Source organism: Dipodomys spectabilis, unplaced genomic scaffold (assembly GCF_019054845.1).
Source record: "Dipodomys spectabilis isolate Male_0828 unplaced genomic scaffold, ASM1905484v1 ptg000113l, whole genome shotgun sequence".
In the NCBI taxonomy this organism is placed as follows: Eukaryota; Metazoa; Chordata; class Mammalia; order Rodentia; family Heteromyidae; genus Dipodomys; species Dipodomys spectabilis.
In genome coordinates this window covers 460,717-484,518 of record NW_024870790.1, presented here as the reverse complement: position 1 = coordinate 484,518, position 23,802 = coordinate 460,717, and the positions used below count along the sequence as shown (strand labels likewise).

Here is a 23,802-nt window from a genome sequence, read left to right as displayed (position 1 = left end):
CTAGCAACAGGAACCAGGACACAAGGACACATGCATATATTCATTGCAGCACTGTTCACAATAGCCAAGATATGGAAACAACCCAGATGCCCCACTACAGATGAATGGACCCAAAAATTGTGGTACCTATATACAATGAAATATTATGCAGCCATTAGAAAGGACAAAATAATGGCATTCTCAGGAAAATGGATGGAACTAGAAAAAAAGTCATTTTGAGTGAGGTAAGCCAAGAGCAAAGAGACAAATGGCCCATGGTCTCCCTGAGATGTGGATGTTAAATACAAAATGTAAGGAGATATGACAAAGGAAACAGTACTCGAGAAACAAAGGACCTCCACTCATCTTGTCGTATCATTACTAAATGACCCCATGCTGTTGATCACATATATGGTATATCTGCATACATCTGAGGGAAGCTAGGAGAAGGACACAGAATCAGAGGGAAACAGGGGAAAACATACAGCAGAGGGGCCCATCAGCTGCACTGGACATTGATGAAAACAAACTAAGCAACTCAAGGGCAGCGTTGGGAGGGAGGGAAAGAGAGGGAAAGAGGGAACAGCTAACACTAAGCAAAAAGAAAGAAAGGTACATATCACCTGATATGGAAGAAAGAGCTGTACTATCAAAGCTCAGAATTCACAAACTTTACAGACCACAATAATGACAATTTTCCTTATGAAGCTTACTATGTTTGTAACTTTATCACTATCTCACAATACTGTGAACTTTGTAAAATTTATGTAATCACTTAATCACAATAAATATTTTTTAAAAAATACTTAGAGGTTAGGCACTGGTGGCTCACATCTCTAATCCTAGCTACTCAGGAAGCTGACATCTGAGATCTGTAGTTTGAAACCAGCCAAGGTAAGAAAATCCATGAGACTCTTATCTCCAGTTAACCACCAAAAAGATGGAAGTAGAGCTTTGGTTCAAGTGGTAGAGTGCTAGCCTTGAGCACAAAACTCAGGGACAGTGCCTAGACCCTGAGTTCAAGCCTCAGGATGAGCACACAGACACAAATAAAAGTACATAGAAGAAGTTCATTTTAATATTTTATTCAATGCCTTAATTTTAAAAATTACCATTTCAACAAATGTCAGTTTGTCATAGGTGGGACATATTCCTCAGAGAAATAATTCAGATGGAAGAAAGACTTACATTGGATCATGGTTTCAGAGTCTCCAATTTTTGGTTGGTTGACTTCATTGCTTTGGCCTATGCTGAGGCAGAAAATCACACAGGTGAAAGGGGTGGCTGATTATGTCATGGTGGACAGGAAGCAGAAAAACAGAAGCAGCTGTGGAAAAGATGTGTCCTTCAAAAGTATGTCCTCCCCCAAACTTGCTTTTTCTAACCGTGCCTTACCTCCTAATTTCTATCCCCTCTCAGTAAAACCATCAAATCCTGAATCCATCAGGTGATGAGGTCAGAGCACTTATAACTCAAAGCATAATGAACATTCCTACACTGAGAACCAATATTTTTATACGAGCCTTTGGGATAACCCCATATCCAAACCACATTTGCCTTTTGTTCTTTTTTTAAAATAAAAGAACATGAAATCTGCATGTTTGTAGCTGATAACACATATCTCTAAACTTGTCACACTCAAATATTCCAGTTTTGTTTTTATATGTCTGTGTGTGTGTGTGTGTGTGTGTGTGTGTGTGTGTGTGTGTGTATGCATTTCCGGCTGTGGGGCTTGAACTTGAGGCCTGGACTATGTCTCTAAGCATTTCTGCTCAAGGTTAGCACTCTACCACTTTGATCTATGCTGCCACTTCTGGTTTTCTAGTGGTTACTTGGAGATAAGAATCTCACACTTTCCTGCCTGGGTTGATTTGAACTGAGATCCTCAGATCTCAGCCTCCTGAGTAGCTAGGATTACAGGTGTGAGGCATGAGTATCCAGCTCATTTCTAATTTTATAACGTAATTTGAACTCAGAGACTGGCATTTGTTTGGCCAGTGACCTATTAGTTGATCCAGCCCTCTTGCCTCCTTTTGTGTTGGACATTTTATTTTGTTTTGTTTGCTTTGTGGCAGTATCACAGCTTGCACACTGGGCCTCAACCTTTTTTTTTGCACACTGCTGACACTCTTCCACTTGAACTACACATCTTGTTCTGACTTTTTGGTAGTTATTGAAGATAAGGGTTTCACAGATTTATCTGCCTCTAATAGCTCCGAACTACAATCCTAATTATCTAGGGCTATAACCACAAGCCACAGGTACCTGGATTGTACTGGGTATTTTTGAGAGACTTTTTATATGCACCAGATGGCCTGGTCTTATACTGTTACATAGGACAGACAACAGTCCACAATTGTCCCACCTGTGTCTTCTGTGTACCTGGGATTACAGGTCCACGCCATCATGTCTGGTTTATTACTTGAGATGGACTCTTGCAAAATTTGCCCCAGTTTATCCCCTCAATCTATGCCTCCAAAGGAGTTATAGGCAGAAGCTACCATGTCCTCCCCTCAAGTGATTGCTTTATTGGATAAGATGGTATTAAGCAACAGTACACACACACACACACACACACACACACACACAAATGTCACTCTTGTAGGGTGTGCAGAACAAATTGGTGCCAATTTGGGGACACACACACACACACACACACACACACACACACTGCCCAAACATCCTCTGGCAGGCAGGCAAGGGTACTCAGTGGTCCTCTGGCTTCTAGGGGACAGCCTTCCCAGGGAAAGGATTCAAGGTGACCCTGTGCAGTGCAGGGAAGATGGTCTTTTCCATCAGTCCACATAACTAGTGCCAAACCCTTCCCCTAGCACTCAGTCCATAGACAGGCTTTCTTGAGTGCCTGATGACAGTAATGGTTTTGAGCCATCAGGGCCTGGCCAGATTTTGCAAAATTTTAAACTGAAAATAAATTAAAGGTATATCCACAGAATGTTTAACTTATCATGGATTCATTTTGTATTGCCAGGAGTACCCGTTGAGTCTATTTTACAGGAGTTCAACTGGCACCAGTGGTTTACAACTGTGAACCTAGCTACTCAAGAGACTGAGACCCACGGATCAGGGTTGAAGTCCGCCTGGGTAGCAAAGATCTACAATACTCTATTTCTGACAAAGTAAATGCCAGACTGCAGTTATGGTTCAAATACTAGCGCATCAGCTGTGAGTGAAAGAGGCCAGTGAGAATCCTAGACCTTGATATCAAGTCCTGGTACTGGCACAAAAATGAATAAATCAATGAAGTGTACACCTAAAAGATTCACATCTGCCTGTTGGACAGCTGAAGGGACACCTATTATAAGCTTTCATGACACAATTATTAATAAACATTCAGCTACATACCTGTCTGTCTTTCAAGATGAATAGTTTTATTTCTTTTTGTCTTTACATATGCTGTTATAGAAGTCATTCATGGTACTATTTAATTCCTGATAGTTGACTTCACAAGATAAAAAGGGATTACTTTCTTTTATAATAACCCAGAAGAAACCTGGATCTTCAATATATAAATAGTTCAAGAAACACAAAATGAGGTATGATTGAAAATTAGGAGAAATAAAATAATAAAACTCAAAGTATCTTTGGCATAATTTGTCAGACCAAAATAAAAAATTCAAAGCATAAAGGTATTGATAAGATATTCTCTAGTCTGTATTATTACTCAAAAAACACATGTCCTTGATCTCCTGTAATGTGAAAATATATATATAATAATATCTACAACAATGCTTCTATGAGAAATAAGAATATGTGTATAATCAGCTTTTATTAAAAAAGAAATGACAAACCAAAACATACACAAACTATTGCCTATAGAAAAGAAACAAAGGAGTAGGCTACAATGCTTGATAAGAAATGTACTCATTGTCTTGCCCATGTAATTGTAACCCCTCTGTACAGTATTTTCACAATAAAAAAAGGAAAGAATGAAATAGGAAGAGCAGAACCAAAATCAGTGCTCCCTGAATATACCTTGCTATATGTTGTTGTTAAACCAAGATCCTCTTCTTTGCAGATAATTTGGAAACATAAAAAGTCAAATTTGAATTGAAAATACCAATTTAAAAAACATCATTGAGCCGAGCGCTGGTGGCTCACACCTGTAATCCTAGCTACTCAGGAGGCTGAGATCTGAGGATAGCGGTTCAAAGCCAGCCCGGGCAGGAGAGACCATGAGACTCCTATCTCCAATAAACCACCAGAAAACCGGAAGTGGCGCTGTAGCTCAAGTGGTAGAGTGCTCGCCTTGAGCTGAAGAGCTGAGGGACAGCGCCCAGGCCCAGAGTTCAAGCCCCACGACCGACCAAAAAAAAAAAAAACATCATTGATTGGCAGTCAGTGGCTCATGTCTGTATTCTTAGCTTCTTAGAAAGTTGACATTGGGAAGATTGCGGTTTGAGGCTAGTCTGGTCCAAAAGCTGGGTATGGTGATGTTCATATTTCAACCACAGCTACAAGAAAGTCTAAATATGTGGACTGTGGTATAGGCTAGTCCAGTCATAAACTGGAAATCCTATCTCAAAATTAACAAAAGTAAAAGGCCAGGCACCAGTAGCTCATGCCTGTAATCTTAGGTACTCAGGAGTCTGAGATATGAGAATTGCAGTTTGAAGCCAGCCCAGGCAGGAAAGTCTGTGAGACTCTTATCTCCAATTAACTAATGGAAAGCTAGAAATGGATCTATGGCTCAAATGACAGAGGGCTAGCCTTGAGAAAAAGAGCTCAGGGACAGTGTCCAAGCCCTGAGTTCAAGCCACAGTACGGACACAAAAACAATCAAACAAAGAAAAAATGAAAAGGGCTAAGTAGTAGATCCCTTGCTTTGCAAGTGTTAGGCCAAGTTCAAATTCCAGTACACCCAAAAAGTGTTTATTGTTTTTCAACTACTTCCTAGCTCTGCCTAAGGAAAGGGCCTAGAAGCAATGTCATTCTAAGATGTCTTCTTTTTATTCTTTTCTACCCTTTTGAATGTTTGAACCTTTTTCAAATACAAAATTTGAAAAACAAAGTTGTCATTTTGATTCTAGGAAATGACAGGGTATTTCCTATGTTACCTACAGGAAATAAACATGCAGTTTAGACATAATGTTAAAGAATTACTGGAGGACACTGCTAGGGTGGGACTCCAGAGAATACCAAGACTGAAAGAAATACAAACTTTTGCTCATGCCCATGAGAAATGCAGAACCCTGAGCATATAAGAACCCTACCAAATATCTGTACTCAGACACAAACTCCAGAAAAGCTCCTACCTGCAGGTCCTAGGATGACCAAGGTTCTCTATCAAAAAGCCTACCTGAGAAAGCTCAGGGTTTCCTGATAAATTCAGTTTGTTCTGTCCAGTACCTGACATGAACAGCTGACTCCCTGTCTTAGTACACTTACTAAAAATAGCTTACAACACACTGTCTTTTTCCATTTCTTTTTTTCCATTTTTTAATGTGTTGGGGTTTGAACTCGGGGCCTTAAGCTACCACCCTAGCCATGCCCCAGGTTCTCTCATATATGAATCTACACCACCTCAGAAGTGTCTTCCTCAAAGACTGAAAGTCATTCCCTTGAAATGTAACCAGCAAACAAGACAAGATAAGATGTCCAGCCTCTGTGAGAAGACAGGATTCTAACTACTGTAAGTGCCTTACACATTTCTAATGGATTTGCACACTGACAGGGCTGCTTTCTTAACATTTTTCTTTGGCAGTACTGGCGTTTGAACTTGGGGACTCACAAATGCCAAGCAGGTGATGAACCTTTTAGCCAAGCCTCCAGCTCTTTTGGGATAGGATCTCACTTTTTGCCCATGCTATACCAGGACTTGATCCTCACATCTTGGGCATCCCATTGTAGCTGAGTGCTGGCCTCCATACCAAAGCTTCTTCAGTCAACATGAAGTCTCTTGTAATTTTCTTCCCCGGGATGGCCTGGAACCTCTATCCTATTGGTCTCAACTTCCAGCTTTGGCTGATATCCACTAACAGACAACACAATCGGAGTCTAGCTACTTCAACCATGGAAATCTGCATGCTGGAGAGCCTGAAAATTAGTAAGAGTATTTTGAATTCACATGTTAACAGAAAAATTTATATACATATTTGCATGCATGTGTACGTATGTGTCCAGATACATACATATGTAAAGCCAGGGTGTTGGAAATATAATTGTCACAGAAAGGCTGTTAACAGCTATATAGTGATATCTTGCAATTAATCAACCACAGATTTTAATGTATTACAAGCTTACTTATAAACTTTATTACATACTTAATAAATTTATAGGTATATTGATTTATTGATTGATTCCTGGAAAGATGGTAATCCAAAAATTAACTGGCATGGATCTACTTTTTGCTTGTATATCTCTATCTAGAGATTTCAAACCATAAAAATGAGATTAAAAAAATATATTTTTATCATCCCACATGAGACTTCCCTTTATGAAAATGATAAGCTGTGCTTTATGTCTGGTGATCTTCAGTATCCCTGAACACTGGAATTGTCCACCCTTCTTCCCAGACTTCTGGAGAGCTGTGAAGGGTGGGCGTGGTGGCAAATGTACAGGCTGCAATTCTCTATTTTGTCAGTAGGTGGCACCACAGTACCGCCATTGTCAAATATTTCCACAAAGATGCTTGAGCAATTAGAAAAATTTTGTCTGAAAAGTATAACAGGCATAAAAGAGTATTGTAAAATCATACCATCACACCACGTTGCTCTAGTGCACCTTGCCAGTCAGCAGCAGATATAAGGAGCCACTGTACAGTAGAAGGTGACAGAAAGGATGTAGGAAACAGGGCATGATCTGGCAGATGTCTTCAGTAACCTAGGGAGTTATGGAAAGAAGTTAGAGAAAATTTGGGGAACCTGTACATGTGTAAGGTAACATATGACAAATAGTAATGAAGGTGAGAACCTTGATCTCTGGGAACCTTTTACAACGTGCCCATCTCAACCTACTGCAGATGCACAAGATTTATCATTGAATACCAGGAACATTTTGCATGAACAGGCAAATGGAATGGCTTAAACTTTATGTGTGCAGTTCCCAAACATAACTTTTTATCACATTCGCCCACTTTATGGTATTTGTTCATTGTAAAATGTAAAGCCATTTTCCTGGAATGTACAAATGCACATTTTATGAGATATCTAAACCTGAGACTAGAAACAAGTCATAGTCTAGACTGATGATACAGCTACAGTTACAAGCCATATTCTAAAGAAGCTAGAAACACACACATACACACACACAAATTTGATTCCATTTGTCCACATAATTCATTTCATCAAACTAATGTAATGACTACTTTTACAAAGAAAAGAACATGTGTGTACCTTTCTTTTTAAATTAATTTCTACACAAGTATTTTGTTTTATATTTTGAAAATCTACCTTGTATGATAGATACAAAAACTCAAACAATACAAAGAAGGACCTTTATGACTTGAAATAAATTTGCATTTCTCACTGGCCTTAGTCTTACCTGACCCTTAGGGAGTTGTCAGTAGGATGGTATACATTCTATAGACGTGATATTACAGTGAGCTGTATGTGACCATGTACCTTACACACAGATGTTTCAAAAAATACATGCTCAGAAACATCTGCATGTGCATCTTAGATTTTCCAGTTCATATGCTCAGGATTTCTAAAGAAATAAGTACATTTGCATCAGTTAATTCATTGTGGTGTCAGCATATTATAACATATCTATTGTTGATATACAGCTTTATTTGAAACCAGTTAAAATTATATCATAACCTCTTTCATGTTGTATGTCAAAACCATGCCTATACTAGATTAATCTTGATCTAGTCTGCAAATACGTTCCCCAAAGTTTTCATGCATGTCTTACTGTTGTTTTCTAATTTAGATTGTTTTCTATTTCAATCACAGTATGTGACTTAAAAACATTATAGGTCAACTGCAAGCAGAGTATCTGAATCCTTGAGTTTGCCAACACAAGTGCAGAATGTAGTGCTGACCCTTTCCCCCATTAGATGCATTAGGGGGTTGCATGTTGTGTTTTCCCTGGGGCCTTTTACAGCAAGTAGGAGTCTTCCTAGCCCCATAGATTTATAAAGCTCCATGAAGCCAGCAGCAGTTTAGAGTACATAAAGAAGGGAGGCAGCTAATACAATACCTCAAGCTCTAAGAAAAACAGATACAAGCCAAACCCCAAATAAATAGGCAGAAATAAAAAAATATTCATAATAGCTTAAAAAGATATTCAGGAATGAGTTGGGCACTGGTGGCTCATGCCTATAATCCTAGCTACTCAGCAGGCTGAGATCTGAGGATTGAAGTTCAAGTCCATTCTGGGCAGTAAAGTCTATGATATTCTTATTTTCAGTAAAGCTAGAAATGTAGCTGTTGCTGACAGGGTAGAGTACCAGCATTGAGCACAAAAGCTAAGGGACAGCATTCAGGCCCTGAGTTCAAACCCCAGTATCAGTACACAGGCGCCCCCTCCCCCCCACGGAATAAACATAACTAAGGACCCAAAAGACCTCAATAATGAAAATTATAAAAAACTGACAAAAGAAATTGAAGACACTAGAAGATGGAAGGAGGATCTTCCATGATTATGGTTTAGCTAAATTGATATTGTAAAAATGGCTATACTACTGAAAGTAGTTTTAATGCATTGTCCATCAACATCCCAATGTCATTTTTCTCAGAAATATAAAAATTACTTTAAAGCCCAGTGCTGGTGGCTTACATCTGTATTCCTACCTATGCAAGAGGCTAAGATATAAGAATCATAACTTGAAACCATACTAGGCAGGAAAGTCCATAAGAGTCTACTACCCCAAAAAAGGCCAGAAATTGGGCTGGGAATGGGGCTTAGTGGCTTGCCTAACATGCATGAAGCCCTAGGTTCTATTCCTCAGTACCACATAAACAGACAAAGCCAGAAGTGGAGTTGTGGCTGAAGTGGTAGAGCACCAGGCTTGAGCAAAAGCAGCTCAAGGATGGCACCCCAGTCCTTGAGTTCAAGTCCCAGGATCAACACACACACACACACACACACACACACACACACACACACACACACACAATTCCAAAATTCGTACAAAACTATACAATATCGCAAATACACAAAGACATCCTATGCAAAAAGGGCATGTTGGAGGCATCACAATACCAGACTTCAAATCATACTATAGAGCCATAGAAACAGAAACATGGTATAGAACAGAAGATCCCAGAAATAAACCCAGTTATAGCCATATATCCTTAGAGTCTCTTCAGCCAATGGTATTAGGAAAACTGGATATCCATGTTTAAAAGATGAAAACTAGATCCCTATCTTTCAACTTGTACAAAGATAAATTTAAACTAGTACAGGTACTTAGGACGCTAATACCTGGGTAGTGCAGTTAGAAGCCAGCTCCAGCAGACAAATCCAAGAGATACTTATCTCCAACTAACCAGCAAGTATGCAGAACTAGAGATTTGGCTCAAATGGTAGAGCACTAATTATGAGTAAAAAGCCAAGTGAGGGTACAAAGCCCTGAGTTTAACCTCCAGTACAAGCAAAAAATAAAAGAAACCCAAAAGCAGACAAGGAGTCATCAAAGGAAAAAGTACGGACCTCATTTCTTTGATGAACATCGACGTAATACTTCTCAACAAAATTCTGGCCAATCATACACTATGATTAAACAGGATTCATTCCAGGGATGCAAAGCTGGTTCAATATTCACAAGTCAATTAATGTAATTTATTACATCAACAGGAGCAAGGACAAGAACTACATGATTATCTCAATAGATACAGAAAAAGCATTTGACAAGATCCAACACCCTTTATGATGAAAGCTCTGAAGAAGCTAGGAATCCCTGGAACATTCCTCAATATAATAAAGGATGTGTATGACAAACCTTCAGCTAGCATTATACTTAATTATGAAAAGCTAAAGCCATTTCCTCTAAATTCAAGAACAAGACAAGGATGTCTGCTCTCTCCACTCCTCTTCAATATAGAATTAGAAGGCCTAGCTAAAGCAAGATGAAAACATAAAGGGAATCCAAATGGGGAAAAATGAAGTAAAACTCTTCCCCTTTGCAGATGACATAATTCTGTATTAAAAGACTCCCATAAACTCCACTGCCAAATTACTCAGCCTGATCTGAAAGTTTGGCAAAGTAGGAAGGTATAAAATTAACTCTCAAAAATCTATAGCTTTTCTGTATGCCAATGGCAAGAAGAGAGAAGCTGAATTCAGGAAAGCAACTCCTTTTGTAATAGCCTCCCCCCCAAATAAAATACCTAGGAATTAACCAAAGAAGTGAAAGACTTCTATGATGAAAAATTTAAAAACCTGTAAAAGGAAATTAAAGCAGAACTCAGGAAGTGGGAAAACCTCCTATGCTCCTGGACTGGGAGGATTAATGTCATGAAAATGGCAATACTGCCAAAGGCTATCTACAAATTCAATGGAATATCCATCGATACCCCAACCAAATTGTTTAATGAAATAGGAAGCAATCCAGAAACTAATATGGAACAATAAAAGACCCCGAATAGCAAAAACAATCCTTAGCAGAAAGTACAGTGCTGGAGGAATATCAATACCAAACTTCAAACTCTACTACAAAGGTATAATAATCAGAACAGCTTAGTACTGGCACAAGAACAGACATGAAGAACAATGGAATAGAACTGAAGACCCAGAAATGAACCTGCAGAGCTATGGCCACCTAATCTTCCATAAAGGAGCCAAAAATAGTGTGGAAGACAGCCTCTTCAGTAAAAGATGCTGGCAAAATTGGTTAAACACCTGTAGAAAAATAAAGTCAGATACTTATGTATCACCTTGCACCAGAATCAATTCCAAATAGATCAAAGACCTCGAGGTGAAAGTAGACATCCTGAAAACATTGCAGGAAGAAATCAGAGAAACTCTAGGGTTCTTTGGCACAGGACACATTTTCTTAATAAAGTCCCAGAAATACAACCAGTCAAAGAAAGGTTGAACAAATGGGATTGCATCAAACTGCAGAGCTTCTGCTAGCAAGATTAGTAGAAAGCCCACAGATTGGGAAAAGATCTTCACTAGTCATAAAACAGACAAAGGTCTCATATCTAAAACACAGTTAGAACTAAAAAAATTAAATCCCCCAAAAACAAATTCCCAAAGAAACAATGGCATCATTAATAAGTGGGCTAAAGACTTAAAGAGAGATTTCTCTGAAGAGGAAATAAGAATGGCCAGTAGATACATGAAGAAATGCTAACATCTCTGACCATAAAAGAAATGCAAATCAAAACAACATTGAGATTCCACCTCACTCCAGTTAGAATGTCTATAATCAAGAAACCAAATAACAACAAATGCTGAAGGGAATGTGGCCAAAAGGGAACGCTACTACACTGTTGGTGGGAGTATAAACTTGATCAGCCACTCTGGAAAGCAGTATGGAAGTTCCTCAAAAGACTACACATAGAGCTTCCCTATGACCCAGCAATCCCACTTCTGGGCATTTACCCAAATGTACACAAACAATGCCACACTAAATCTGCCAGCACAACTATGTTCATCGCAGCATTATTTACCCTAAGATATGGAACCAACCCAGATGTCTCTCAGTAGATGAATGAATCGAGAAAAAAAAATATATATATATATAATGGAATTCTATTCTTCCATTAGAAAGAATGACAGGGACCCATTTGCAAGGAATGTAAGGACTTGGAAAAAAAATATTAAGTGAAATAAGCCAAACCCAAAGAAACATAGGTCCCATGGTCTCTCATATTTGTAATAATTAGTATATATCTAGGATAAACTTAGCAGATGAGCAGAACAGCTCAATAGCTATGTACATATGACCATATAAGATGATGTTAAGCAAAATGAACTCCAAGACATGGACACAAGAGGTTTTTCTTTCTTGTTGTTCTCAATGTACTATGTGATTTCTTTCTTCTTTTGTGTTTTCCCCCCTATGGTTTATCCCCTGTGGTAACTGTATTTGATTCTGGTGTCCTGGGTATTGTATATATGTTTATCTGAACTAGGGAAGGGAAGGGAAGGGGAGCAACAAAATAGTGAGACAAAGGACAAAGGGGGAATCTATAACAGCAATACTATTGTAATGTTGGAAATTATCTGTACAACTTGGGGGGGGGGGGGGGTTGGGGTGGAAGGGAAAGAGGGAGAAAAATGAGGGAAGGGGGGTAACAAGTTAGACAAGAAATGTAATCACTACCTTACTTATATTACTGTAACCCCACTGTACATCACCTTGACAATAAAATTAAAAGAAAAAAGAGAAAGAAAAAAATGAATCAAATATCTGTAGTAAAACTAGAAACTTTGAGACTACTGCAGGAGAACAGAAAAAAAATGTGAAGATATAGACATAGGTAAAGTTACCTTCTGAACAGCACTCCAATTACTCCAGAAATAAATGCAAGAATTAACTAACGGGATTGCATCAAATTTAAAAAAGTTTCTTCACAGCCGGGCGCTAGTGGCTCACGCCTGTAATCCTAGCTACTCAGGAGGCTGAGATCTGAGGATCACGGTTCAAAGCCAGCCCGGGCGGGAGAGACCGTGAGGTTCCTATCTCCAATAAACCACCAGAAAACCGGAAGTGGCACTGTAGCTCAAGTTGTAGAATGCTCGCCTTGAGCTGAAGAACTGAGGGACAGCGCCCAGGCCCAGAGTTCAAGCCCCATGACCGCAAAAAAAAAAAAAAAAAAAAGTTTCTTCACAAACAAACAATTACCAGAATGAAGAGACAATTCACAGAGCAGAGAAGCTATTCACCAGACAAAGGACTAATTCAGAGAGCATCTTTACAATAAAATAAAATTTTAAAAAATTGAACAACAAAAACAAATAATAAATGCACAAATGAATAAACAGTTCTCAAAAGAAGTGCAAATGGAAAATAAATACAAGAAGAACATCCTTACAATAAAGAAAATGAAAATCAAGGGCTGGGAAGGTGGCTCAGTGGTGGAGTGCTCACCTCGCATGCATGAGGCTCTGGGTTGGATTCCTCAGTATATAAAAAGGCAGACGTGGGGCTGGGAAGGTGGCTCAGTGGTAGAGCGCTTGCCTTGCATGCCTGAGGCCCTGGGTTCGATTCCTCAGCACCACATAAGCAAAAAGAAAAAAGCCAGAAGTGGCGCTGTGGCTCAAGTGGTAGAGCGCTAGCCTTGAGCTGAAGAGCTGAGGGACAGCGCCCAGGCCCAGAGTTCAGGCCCCATGACTGGACCAAAAAAAAAAAAAAGTATAAAAAGGCAGACGTGGTGCTGTGGCTCAAGTGGTAGAGCGCTAGCCTTGAGCTGAAGAGCTCAGGGACAGCGCCCAGGCCCAGAGTTCAGGCTCCATGACTGACCGAAAAAAAAAAAGTAAGAAAAAAGAAAAATCATCTTATAACAGATAGTGATTACCTGTAAGAGATAAGAAAAGGTAAGATCCTGAAGGAATAACATATTTCTCCACTTGGAGTAATTTTGTAATTTTGTGTATTTATTCCTGAAATGAAATATAAGAAGTAGATATTCAAGAAACATGTTATGCTGAGTACTGGCTCACTCCTGTAATCTTAGCTATTCAGAAGGCTGAGATCTGAGGATCACAGTTCAAAGACAACCCAGGCAGGAAAGTCAAGGAGATTTTATCTCCATTAATCACCAACAACTGGAAGTGGTGCTGTGGGTCACAATGGTATAGAGCACTAGCTTTGAGCAAAGAGCCCAGGCCCCAAGTTCAAGCCTCATGACTGACAGAAAAGAAAGAATAAACTACATGGATATTAGAACATCTCTTTTTGAAAATGTTTAATGCTCAGTAATGTACAGCAATTAAAAATAATAATACTAAGCATTTCTGTCATCACTGAAATTCACTTATGGTATTCATTCCACTGATTTTTCCTTTGTATGCATATGTGCAAATATAATACATATATACATATTATATTTCATATATCCAGTATATGTAGGTTAGAATTTTAACTTTGTTATTTGTGTTTTGAATTTCTTCTAATTTTTTTTATGGTCCGTCGTGGGGCTTGAACTCTGGGCCTGGGCGCTGTCCGTCAGCTCTTCAGCTCAAGGTGAGCACTCTACTGCTTGAGCCACAGTGCCACTTCCGGTTTTCTAGTGGTTTTATTGGAGATAAGAGTCTCACAGACTTTCCTGCCCAGGCTGGCTTTGAACCTCGATCCTCAGATCTCAGCCTCCTGAGTAGCTAGGATTACAGGCGTGAGCCACCAGCGCTTGGCTCTTCTAATTTTTTAAACTAAGTACTAATAAGTGGATGAAACATTCTGATTAATGACAAAATTTATAAAATGATTTAATTTTACCTTTTAATGACAGTCTTCTAACTAATGAAGTCCACTGTTTGAATAATATATCTGATTAGAGATGCTATATCTGTAATATAAAAGTAATGTTATATGTCTCACTCTTCTCATGTTTGTCAGTTGAAAAGTTATAAAATCAAAGGTTTGTGGAACATGCAATGAAAATAAAAGTGGGCAATGTAATACCCACTTTTCTATCATTCAAATTTTAGATGTACAGTAGAATAATAGGAAAAAAGAAGGAGGAGGAGCAGGTGGGAGAGGAGGAAGATGAGGGAAAAAAAGACACCTTTAATTATCAGGACGTGACAAATAAGTTGCCATAGATCATACAATCAGCAATTAATGGTTCCTCTCACTCCAAAGCCCACACCCCTAACCCCTTCTGTACCAGTGTCCATCTATATTAGATCAGAGGCCAAGAAAGGGAAAGGAGTCACACAAGGTCCTGATTCTGTAGAAGGGTATGTTATCCTTGCCCAGTACCCTCATCCCCTGTGTCAGTCTAGATGACTCATTAGTATTTTTGCTCTTTGTATTAGTTGTTTTGAGGGATCAATAAGAAATTTTTTCAGCCATGTCACACTAGGGAAAAAATGAATGTGGAATGAATCAAAGGAATGAGGTAAGAGTCACATCCACTACTTGTTGCTATATTCCAGATGTTCCATTTCAAAATCTTCTCTTTTACGGGATTTAAGTATCTTCTCTTGGGACCAGCCCTCACTCTTCTAAGAATCTGTTCCAAGAGATTTTTTATCTGAAAAATAATATAAAAAGGCATGACCATAGGTCTTCCCTGGTAAAACAAATTATATCAGCAGAATTCTAGGCATAACACAGATGTCTGTTATTTTAATAAGCACTACTCAGTAATTTGGTGAAGCAATTCATGTACCACATGAAAATATCCTGATTTCAGCAGCCCACATTTAAGTATGACTAATTTAATGCTATCCATGCAGTGTTCTGGGACATTTATAAGATCTCTGATATTGTAATTTATCCAAAATGACCTGCTCCTTCCCTCCTACTGAGACCATACATGATTTCACACAAGGGATCACAGTCTACCCCCAGAGTATTCCTAGTCATTAGAAGGATTGAGAATTGTTACATTATCCTGCTGTATAGACAAAGATGGTGGAAGGGAAGTGACTTACAAAGTCCTCATGATCTCTTCATATAACCTGTCTAGAAGGCTTGATAGCACACTTTATTTTTTCTTTAACAGCTTTTGGTTCAGTAGTATAGACTTCACAACTTTCTCTGATGTTACACTAGAAGGCAGAGAAAGGAAAATTTAAAAACAATACATGAAATAAAGAGGAAATGAGGCTGGGAAAGCACATTAAATGAAGAGAATGGGTGGATGATGTTGCTTATCATCACTCAGTTAGGTAAAACTGTGCAGAGACCTCATTTCTTCTTACCTTTTCCATCCCACAACTCTCCCCATATACCAGTGACATTGAGACTTACATGATGGAAATGTGGGCTTATCCCTACTTTCTGTTACATTTCTAAGTATTGTATTGCATTATATTATACTAATACAAGAAGCATGCACTGACAGAATAAAGAAAAAGTTGCATTGGGGAGCTAACATTTGCTGATGACCTTCTTGAGGTTTTTACTTTCAGACATTTTCTCTTCAAATTCTCAAAGGGTTGCTGTGAGATGGACATCATTACTTTCTTTCTACTTTGCTCAAAAAGCAAAGTACATGCTCAAGGAATTCTAAGGAGACATTAATTAGTTTCAAATTAATTTCCACTGGCCAATTGTGGGAAATTTAAGCACTAAAATACATAAAATGCAAATTTTTAAGAAAAATGGAAATATGAGAATGAATACATTAACAAGCAAGTAAGGGAGAAGTGGAAGCTCTATTTTCAAAGACAAGTAATAATTTTAGGAGGAATAAAAGCATTGAAAAAGCAACTACTGACACCTGTCTATCATGGTAATAAGTGATTCCATCACTAATTGTAAATGGACACAGCCTCTATCAAATCCCACAGTGGTCCCCAAGTCACTATGGTAACCATGCTGGCTTAGGAAGGCTGTGAAAAGAGAAACAAAGAGCTCTCTTTCTCTTTCTGTCCCCTCCCCCCATTCTCCATCTCATTCTCTTCAGCCATGATGCGAATGACCCTAACAATTTGTTTAGGAACTTTTGCTGAGAGATAAAGAAGAAAAACATCCATGAGGTTACAGATTCAATTTTGACCACATATTTTAGTGCTGAGGTTTTTGAGGACTCATTCCTAAAATTGAGTCTAGGTCATTTTTATGCAAAATTTCAGGGCTGGGAAGGTGGCTCAGTGGTAGAGCGCTTGCCTTGCATGCATGAGGCCCTGGGTTCGATTCCTCAGCACCACATAAGCAGAAAAAAAAAGCCAGAAGTGGCGCTGTGGCTCAAGTGGTAGAATGCTAGCCTTGATTTGAAGAGCTGAAGTGCCCAGGCCCAGAGTTCAGGCCCCACAACCAGACCCCCCTCTCAAAAAAAAATTTCAGTACATGACCAGTAATTCTAAAAGCTGGCATAGAACCATGGGCAAATACATGTTAAGCAGCCGCTACCTTTTCATCATAGAGTAAGTAACCTGAGATTTCAACCTAGAAGACTCTTCAATAGCTACTTTAAACATTTGCCTGCTAACAATTGAATAGTTAAATAAAAAATAGATATGTGGAATGTAATTTAAAATACTCATCATTTATATTAGAATAAGGAACTATAAAATAATTAAAGAAGTCTTCCTTAGTTATGCAATACTGGCCCACTGAACATTACAAAATATTGGTGAAAGAGATTAAAGACCTAAATGCATAATTTTTTGAAATAGAAGATTCATTATTATTAAGATGTCTATTTTCCTCAAACTGATTTATAGACTCAGTGCAATCCCAACAAACTTTATAATAGATTTTTCCAGACAGAAATTAATTCTAAAATCCACAAAAAAAATAGAGTGGACTACAAAAATAATTTTGAAAAATAACAATGTCAGAGGATAAACTCAAGAAAGTGTGAAAATGGCAACAAAACAGAAAGGTATATAAAAGGTATAGAATAGCCCACAGCAAGGATCTCTAGCCTGCAATCCTAGCTACTCAGCAGGCTGAGATTTAAGGATTGTGGTTCACAGCCTTCCAGGGCAGTATAAAGTCTAGGAGACTCTTATCTCTGAATAATCATCAAAAAAGTCCGAAGTTGAGCTGAGAATGAAGTGGTTGAGAGCTAACCTTTGGGGGAAAAGCTAAGGTACAGCACCCAAGCCTCGAGTTCAAGCCCCAGTAAATAAATAAATAAATAAATAAGGAACAAATAATAAAAAACAGATCCCCTCACGCACATACATAAAAAGCTGATTCTTTAAAAAAAAAAAATGACGGTGGAAAGGCAATTCAATAGATTTGTAGACTTTTTTAAAAAAAAATTCCTATTACAGAATATATATTACAATCTCAAATGCCTAGCAAGTTTGTCTAACCAACTGCATTTTTGTTTACACATCAGAGATCCACTTTAGACGGTAACGCAAACTCAGTAATTCCTCAGCATTTCCCTCCCTCGCTCAAAAAAAAAAAAAAAAAATAGCTCCAGGACACTCCAGGGCAGGGCACAGTACTCACAAGAGCCGGAGGGTCTCACCTCTCTCTCCGTCACAAGACATTCCAACAGCGACTCCCCAAGCGGAAACAGCCGATTTGAGTCTGGGATCCTGGCGTGTGTCCCGGCTTCCCAGGTCGATTCAGACCCTACTTTGGGAACTCAAACCCTTAGAAGAAGGCAATAGCTTATTTCCTCCTTCTTAGCAGATCACTTCCGTCTCCATTAAAAATCGTGTCCTGAGTCGCTGTGATGATGTCATGTTTCCACGGCAACAGCAGGCACGGACTTTTTTGGCCTAAGATCTACGTAAGTTTCCTAACTCTCCTCCCTCTTTAACATAATTTATGACATTCAGTATTTTTCATGTATGTTACAAGCGTGCTTTGTGTGTGTGTGTGCTTGTTTAAACCTATTTTGTCTGATTTTTTTTCTTTCCTGTACCAGAACTTGAACTCAGATCCTCCTCCTCTGCCTCAATCTTCCTGTTCTCTCATGACCTACTTCTGTACTCATAGATCCTGGTGATAAAACAGTGACCCCAGGGAGATGACTTTGTGCAGTTGTAGGTCGTCTCTCAAAGTCCCTATGAGTAGACATTCTCTTTCCCACCTCACAGACATGGCCGCTGGACTCACTTCCCACAGCATTTTCTATTCCTGCTCATTCCCAGAACTCAGCAGAGAAGGAAATCACACTCCGATATGCAAGAAGCATTCCCCATCTCTCTGCATCACGAGACAGAACAAGTACTGAAGCTGGGAAAATAGCAGACTAGGGTTTGGAATCTCTTGTGTCCTCGGACCTCCTCCTCCGTCCTCCCCACCCCACCCCCACCCCTCGCAGACACTCAAAGCCCTTAGCCAAATCCAAACAATTGGAAACAAGACCCCTCTTTTAGAACCTGGTCACGTTGATTTCCATTAGAAAGTCGTCAAGGTAGCCACAGTCGCCACGTTGACGTCAGGTTTCTATAGCAACCGTGAAACCTTGAACACGCACACACTGGAAATCATACCACACAGCTCTCTATGCCCTTGCTTTTCCCTAAAAGCCACTTGAGCTATCAAATGAGGAAACATACTCATTCGGGGGAGAATGAGGGAGATTAGACTGGAATTTGGGCAGTGGAACTGCCCAGATTGATGAAACAAACCTCTTTAGTCAGTAATTTTGTTTTTACTTTGTAAGTGACAGTGGCAAGTATCACACATTTTCTCTCATATGTGGAAAGAGCGAAAAGACATAAAAGTACAAGGGACTCTATTAGGAAAGATGAAGAAAGTGAGAGAAGGGAAAAGATGGTAATAGGAGTGATTATCAAAATGTTGTGCAGATATACATAAATGTCACATAAAACTCATTGTTCTGTATAATTAATACATAATAACAAAAAAGAAAGGTATATCTAGAACGAAAAAAGTTACCATTGGGCCTATTGTGGTGCCACAGGTCTGCAATCTCAGTACTTAGGAGACAGGAGGATCAACTCTGGACTGCAAAGTAAGACCTTACTCAGCAAACAAAAGCGATGGAGGAATGTTAATAGTACACAGAAATCAGGAGTGTATCCTAGAGACAAATTATCAAAATTCTGAATAAACAGAATCGGTTCCCCCAAACACATCCATATTAATGCACCGATTTAATAGGAAATTTAGAAACAAAATGTAGTGAGTTTACATAGTGCCATACTTTGATTATTCAATGTAGTCCAACTTGGAAGCATTTGTTAATTATGAAAGTAAGACACAATTAAGCTCATAACCAGCAAAACGGGTTTAATTTCCATCAGTGTTCACTCTTCCAATGTTACTTAGATAAGTGAAAATCGCTGAGCAACTATTAAAACAATTCCTGATTCAGATGGTGCTAAAAGTGAGGGTGAAGGTAGGTGGACAGGGCACTCAAATATTACCATTCTTAACATTTTGTCTAGGTAAATATTTTGTTTTGAGGCTGCTTGTTAGTTAAATGTACTAATTTCCAGGTAAAGTTACTTCCTTGCCATCACTTAGGGTCAGAAATAGTATTAAGCAGGATCTCTGACTGTATTAGTTAACCAATGAAAACAATAACTTAGATACTGTTGTGGAAACTGAGCCCAAGGATAATTCACTCAAAATCACTGGAGAAGAGGTTCACATTTACACAGAAATCACAATGCCAAATATTTAAATACTTCTCAAAGGCTTATTTTCGTATTCCAGGAATGGATAAGATGGAGATGAGAGCCTCAGCTTTATGAAGAATATGCCACACCCCAATGTTATTTGTATGTCTGAATTAAGTCTGTTTAACTGAGTGGACAGGCCTGCTGAGTCTCCCAAGTAAATCCACCCCAAGGAGTGAACACAAGTAAAAGGTTCAAGTCTATTTATGTTCTGTAAGTTAGGACGTCAAAAGGAACAGTATCTCTAATTAACAGGACTGATTCAGGGTAGCAAGACTGCAGATAACAGAGGAGTAACATGGAGAAACCTATTTTATTTTCTGTATGGACATGTAAGCATGTGGAAAGACCTCCCTCCAGTTCTCCCCCAATTACTTGATGGGGCCCTGTGGTCTGTGAAATGCTGGGGAAATGGACAAGATCCAGTGAACAGTTCCACATCTGATAGGCTCCACTCAACAGCTCTGGAAAACAAGTATTTCCCCTATTTCACAAAAGAAAATATACTAAATGATTATATCTATAACAAAGGAGATTTACTATTAAGGTTTGTTGACCTAGTAATTATTATATACCCTTGTTACATTCATAAAGACATTGGAACTTATTTTCATTGTTTACCACACAAGAAGGTGCTCCAGTTAACTCTGCTGTTTCAGGCTGAGGGAGGGGATGTTCATATATACATACATGTGGCTTTCAGTAAAACAATAACGTATAGAATGCTTTTTAATTGCTTTATTAACTTTACATTTTTTCCATGCAAATGGGTAAAACTCTACGTTGACAGAAACACTGGGCACAAAGTCAATGTCCAATTAGAAGCTGGCAACACAAGACCCACCCGACACATGGAAATAACACCAGGTTCACAGCACATAGATTAGTAAAGGCATTAAAAGGAAAATGCAGGAAAAGGAAAACAGCAGGAATCACAGTATTAATCTCATGGAAAATTGCAGAAATCAAGGCATAAGGCAAAATTCATCATGATGGTCATGGTGATTAGAGAGCTCGCCCATAAGATTACGCAGAGAATTCCTCAACTGCAACTCCCTAAGTTTTCTCCTGATTTCTCTCATCTCCTCCATGAACATTTCCATATCATCTCCATCTCCACCCATCCCATCATTGATCTGCCTATTGGGTATGGCCCATCGAAAATTAGGGGCAAGTCGCCGAGCCTGTCCTCTTCTGTTATTTCCTGCAGGCTGGTGGCCATCACCTCCTCCCAGGGGGCGATCTTCCTCTCCATTCTGCAGGGGCTGCTCCATTTCTCCGTTTTCCTGGCGGATATTTGCCATGATGAGATTTTTTTTTCTGGCTGTTTTTCTTTGAACACAAGTAAGACAAGGGCAAGGACGCAAACTGAATGCCTGGGGCACTGTGCAGCAGGATTCAGGGACCTAATAGCAAAGGGTTTTTATTTGTTTTGTTTTGATTTTTTATTTCGTTTTTCCCACCTTCGACACTCCTTGCGCCCTCTAGGGGGCCTCCAATTTGAGCCCCTCCTTCCAGTCCTCTCCTTTTCCCTCCCTCATTCAAAGCCCTCCATTTTTTCTTTCCCAGGATTCTTTCCCAGAGCTATGCAGGCATCAAAATGGAGGATGGGAATGGTTAGGGGAGGTGCATGGAGGAAAGAGTTGGGGTCTGGGTCTCGGGCTGGACTTTCCGCACATTCTTGTCCCCGCCCTCCAGCAATGCCCGTTTAACAGACCTGGGCCTATCCTTGAGGTCTCCTCCGGGTTCTTGACGCGACCCGCGTCTTCACAGATTCACTTGGCCCTGTAGACCTGCACACAACAGGGCAGGGTGAGGGAGGGGAGGTGGGGGTGGAGGGAAGCTGCAGAACCCGGCGCCGTCCCTCGCCCTGTGTTCAGGCCTTTCTTCCTCGCCACCCCCCCCCATCCCACTCCACCCCCTCCCAGAGGTGCTCCCATTGCAGGGACTAGAGGGTGATTTCCTGTGGCTCTCAGGTGCCCCGCTGCGCCTCCCCCGAAACCCCAACCGCCCCGCATCCCCACTCCAAGGGGGCCCCACTTGTGTTCCCCGAAAGCCAGGGTGTGGAGGAGACGGGCGCCCGCCGCGCTTGTCTGCACCTGCCTCGCTGCGATCCGCAAACGGCTGCGGGCGGCAAGCGGCTGCGGGCCGGGCCTTGGCGCGCGGGCCCCCGGGCCTTACCTGCTCCGCTTTCCCCGGGCCCGATGCCAGCCCGCCGTGCGCTGGGCGGCGGGGAGCTGCTAGCCAGACGCGAGTGACGACTGCACCCAAGGCTGCGTCGCTCTGCAGCTCCGGGTCACGTGAGGGCCGCGCGTCACCGCCGAGCTCGCCCCCCACCTCGGGCGGCCAGTGCGGCAAGAGCCCCCCCACCTCGCCGCCCCAGGCTGACGCACTGCACATCCCCCCCCCTCCACCTCGCCGTGCGTGCTCCCGGGGTGCGCGCACCAGCCGTCACTCATCTGGGGCCTCTCCAATCTGAGGGCACACAAGTGGCATCACCGTCTTGCGGTTGGACCTGGCTTTTCTGGCTTTTCTCTGTTACCAGGAAGGATCTGCTCCATCCTCCACCCTACCTCCCACCCTAGGTTTTGGCTTAGGCCTTTGAGGCCTTTTCTCCTCCTTGGTTTCCTGTTTTTCCCTGTATCCCTCCCACAGATGCCTGGAGGTTCCTTGGGCTGTACATTTCCCCTATTTTTCCTTTTTTTTTTTCTTTTCCTTTCCTTTCCTTTCCTTTCCTTTCTTTCTTTCTTTCGTTTCTTTTCTTCCTTCTTTCTTTCCTTTTCCTTCCTTCCTTAGTCATCATACTTTGAAAAATTACAAATTGCGAGTTTACACTTGAAATAAATGCTTTGTTCTCCAGCATGAAAACACCCCCATGTTTATGTTGACTTGTATGTACCAGTTTCTCTAGGTTTTATGTAACATCACAGGTACAGCATCATTTTTTTAAACACCATAGTAGTCTCTGTCAATCTTTTATTTTAAACCCAGTTAATGTTTTGAAAATGATGTGTAGTAAATCTTCTGGGAGAAGTCCAATTATCAAATCCTTACCATTGTTCACAATCATATGTGACATTTTTTTATTCTGTTACCCTGTAGAGGTGAGGGTTTGTGATGTTTCCCTTTAGGAATAGGGACTCTCCAGTTAGGGTTCTTGACTTCCGATCACAGAATAAGAATTCCTGGACACGTCCTAATGGTATGAACAAATGTAAAGTCAGAGAGACACATTAACAGAGTATGGGTGCTCCCAAAGGGAGATACAGAGCTCTTTGACATCAGGGTACTTATATGATAAAGGCTGGGGGTCTGTCTTAAAGTTATGCAAAGACAGGTGTTTTTCTTTGCTCTTAATCACTCTTGATATTACTTTCTGAGTTCCTGGCTGTTGTTTGGGCATTCCTTCCAGGAAATAATTCATCCAGCCATAAAACAGATGCTAATCCTTGAGACAAAGAATGTATTCTGTTGTATTGTACTTAAAGATAATTTATAAAACATAATTAAAATTAAAAAATAAATAGGAGATTTGTCCCTGTGAAAGGTCAAAGTACATTTAAGTAAATGACAGAACCTGGAATGATGTATTAGCATGGGTAACTCAGATTCAATTATTTGTTACAGAAGTATATTGAATTAGGTTTCCATTTTGTTCTATTATACTGTTAGATTGTCATT

General features: G+C 40.1%; 1 protein-coding gene and 1 long non-coding RNA gene across 6 annotated transcripts; both read right to left on the bottom strand.

Annotated features, from left to right (window-relative positions):
- Window positions 1-4,747: 4,747 nt before the first annotated feature.
- Window positions 4,748-18,156, bottom strand: LOC122114919. Of its 3 annotated transcripts, XR_006148667.1 has the most exons (7): window positions 17,991-18,156; window positions 15,493-15,609; window positions 14,975-15,089; window positions 14,330-14,399; window positions 7,480-7,644; window positions 6,695-6,819; window positions 4,748-6,033 (listed from the first exon to the last, which is right to left on the bottom strand). It is a non-coding gene; the product is annotated as an uncharacterized LOC122114919 (long non-coding RNA). The 3 variants fall into 3 exon arrangements; XR_006148668.1 differs by having other exon boundaries at window positions 14,330-15,089; window positions 17,972-18,156; XR_006148666.1 differs by having other exon boundaries at window positions 14,330-15,089.
- A 2,688-nt stretch (window positions 18,157-20,844) lies between these two features.
- On the bottom strand, window positions 20,845-22,458 carry Bex3 (brain expressed X-linked 3). Of its 3 annotated transcripts, none has more exons than XM_042688184.1 (3): window positions 22,303-22,458; window positions 21,839-21,914; window positions 20,845-21,453 (listed from the first exon to the last, which is right to left on the bottom strand). In XM_042688184.1, the coding sequence occupies exon 3, from the start codon at window positions 21,423-21,425 to the stop codon at window positions 21,087-21,089; it is 339 nt and encodes a 112-aa protein (XP_042544118.1). In that variant the 5' UTR covers window positions 21,426-21,453; window positions 21,839-21,914; window positions 22,303-22,458; the 3' UTR covers window positions 20,845-21,086. The 3 variants fall into 3 exon arrangements, with proteins under 3 accessions (XP_042544118.1, XP_042544117.1, XP_042544119.1); XM_042688183.1 differs by having other exon boundaries at window positions 20,845-21,445; window positions 22,303-22,457; XM_042688185.1 differs by having other exon boundaries at window positions 20,845-21,407; window positions 22,303-22,456.
- Between the last annotated feature and the right edge of the window lie 1,344 nt (window positions 22,459-23,802).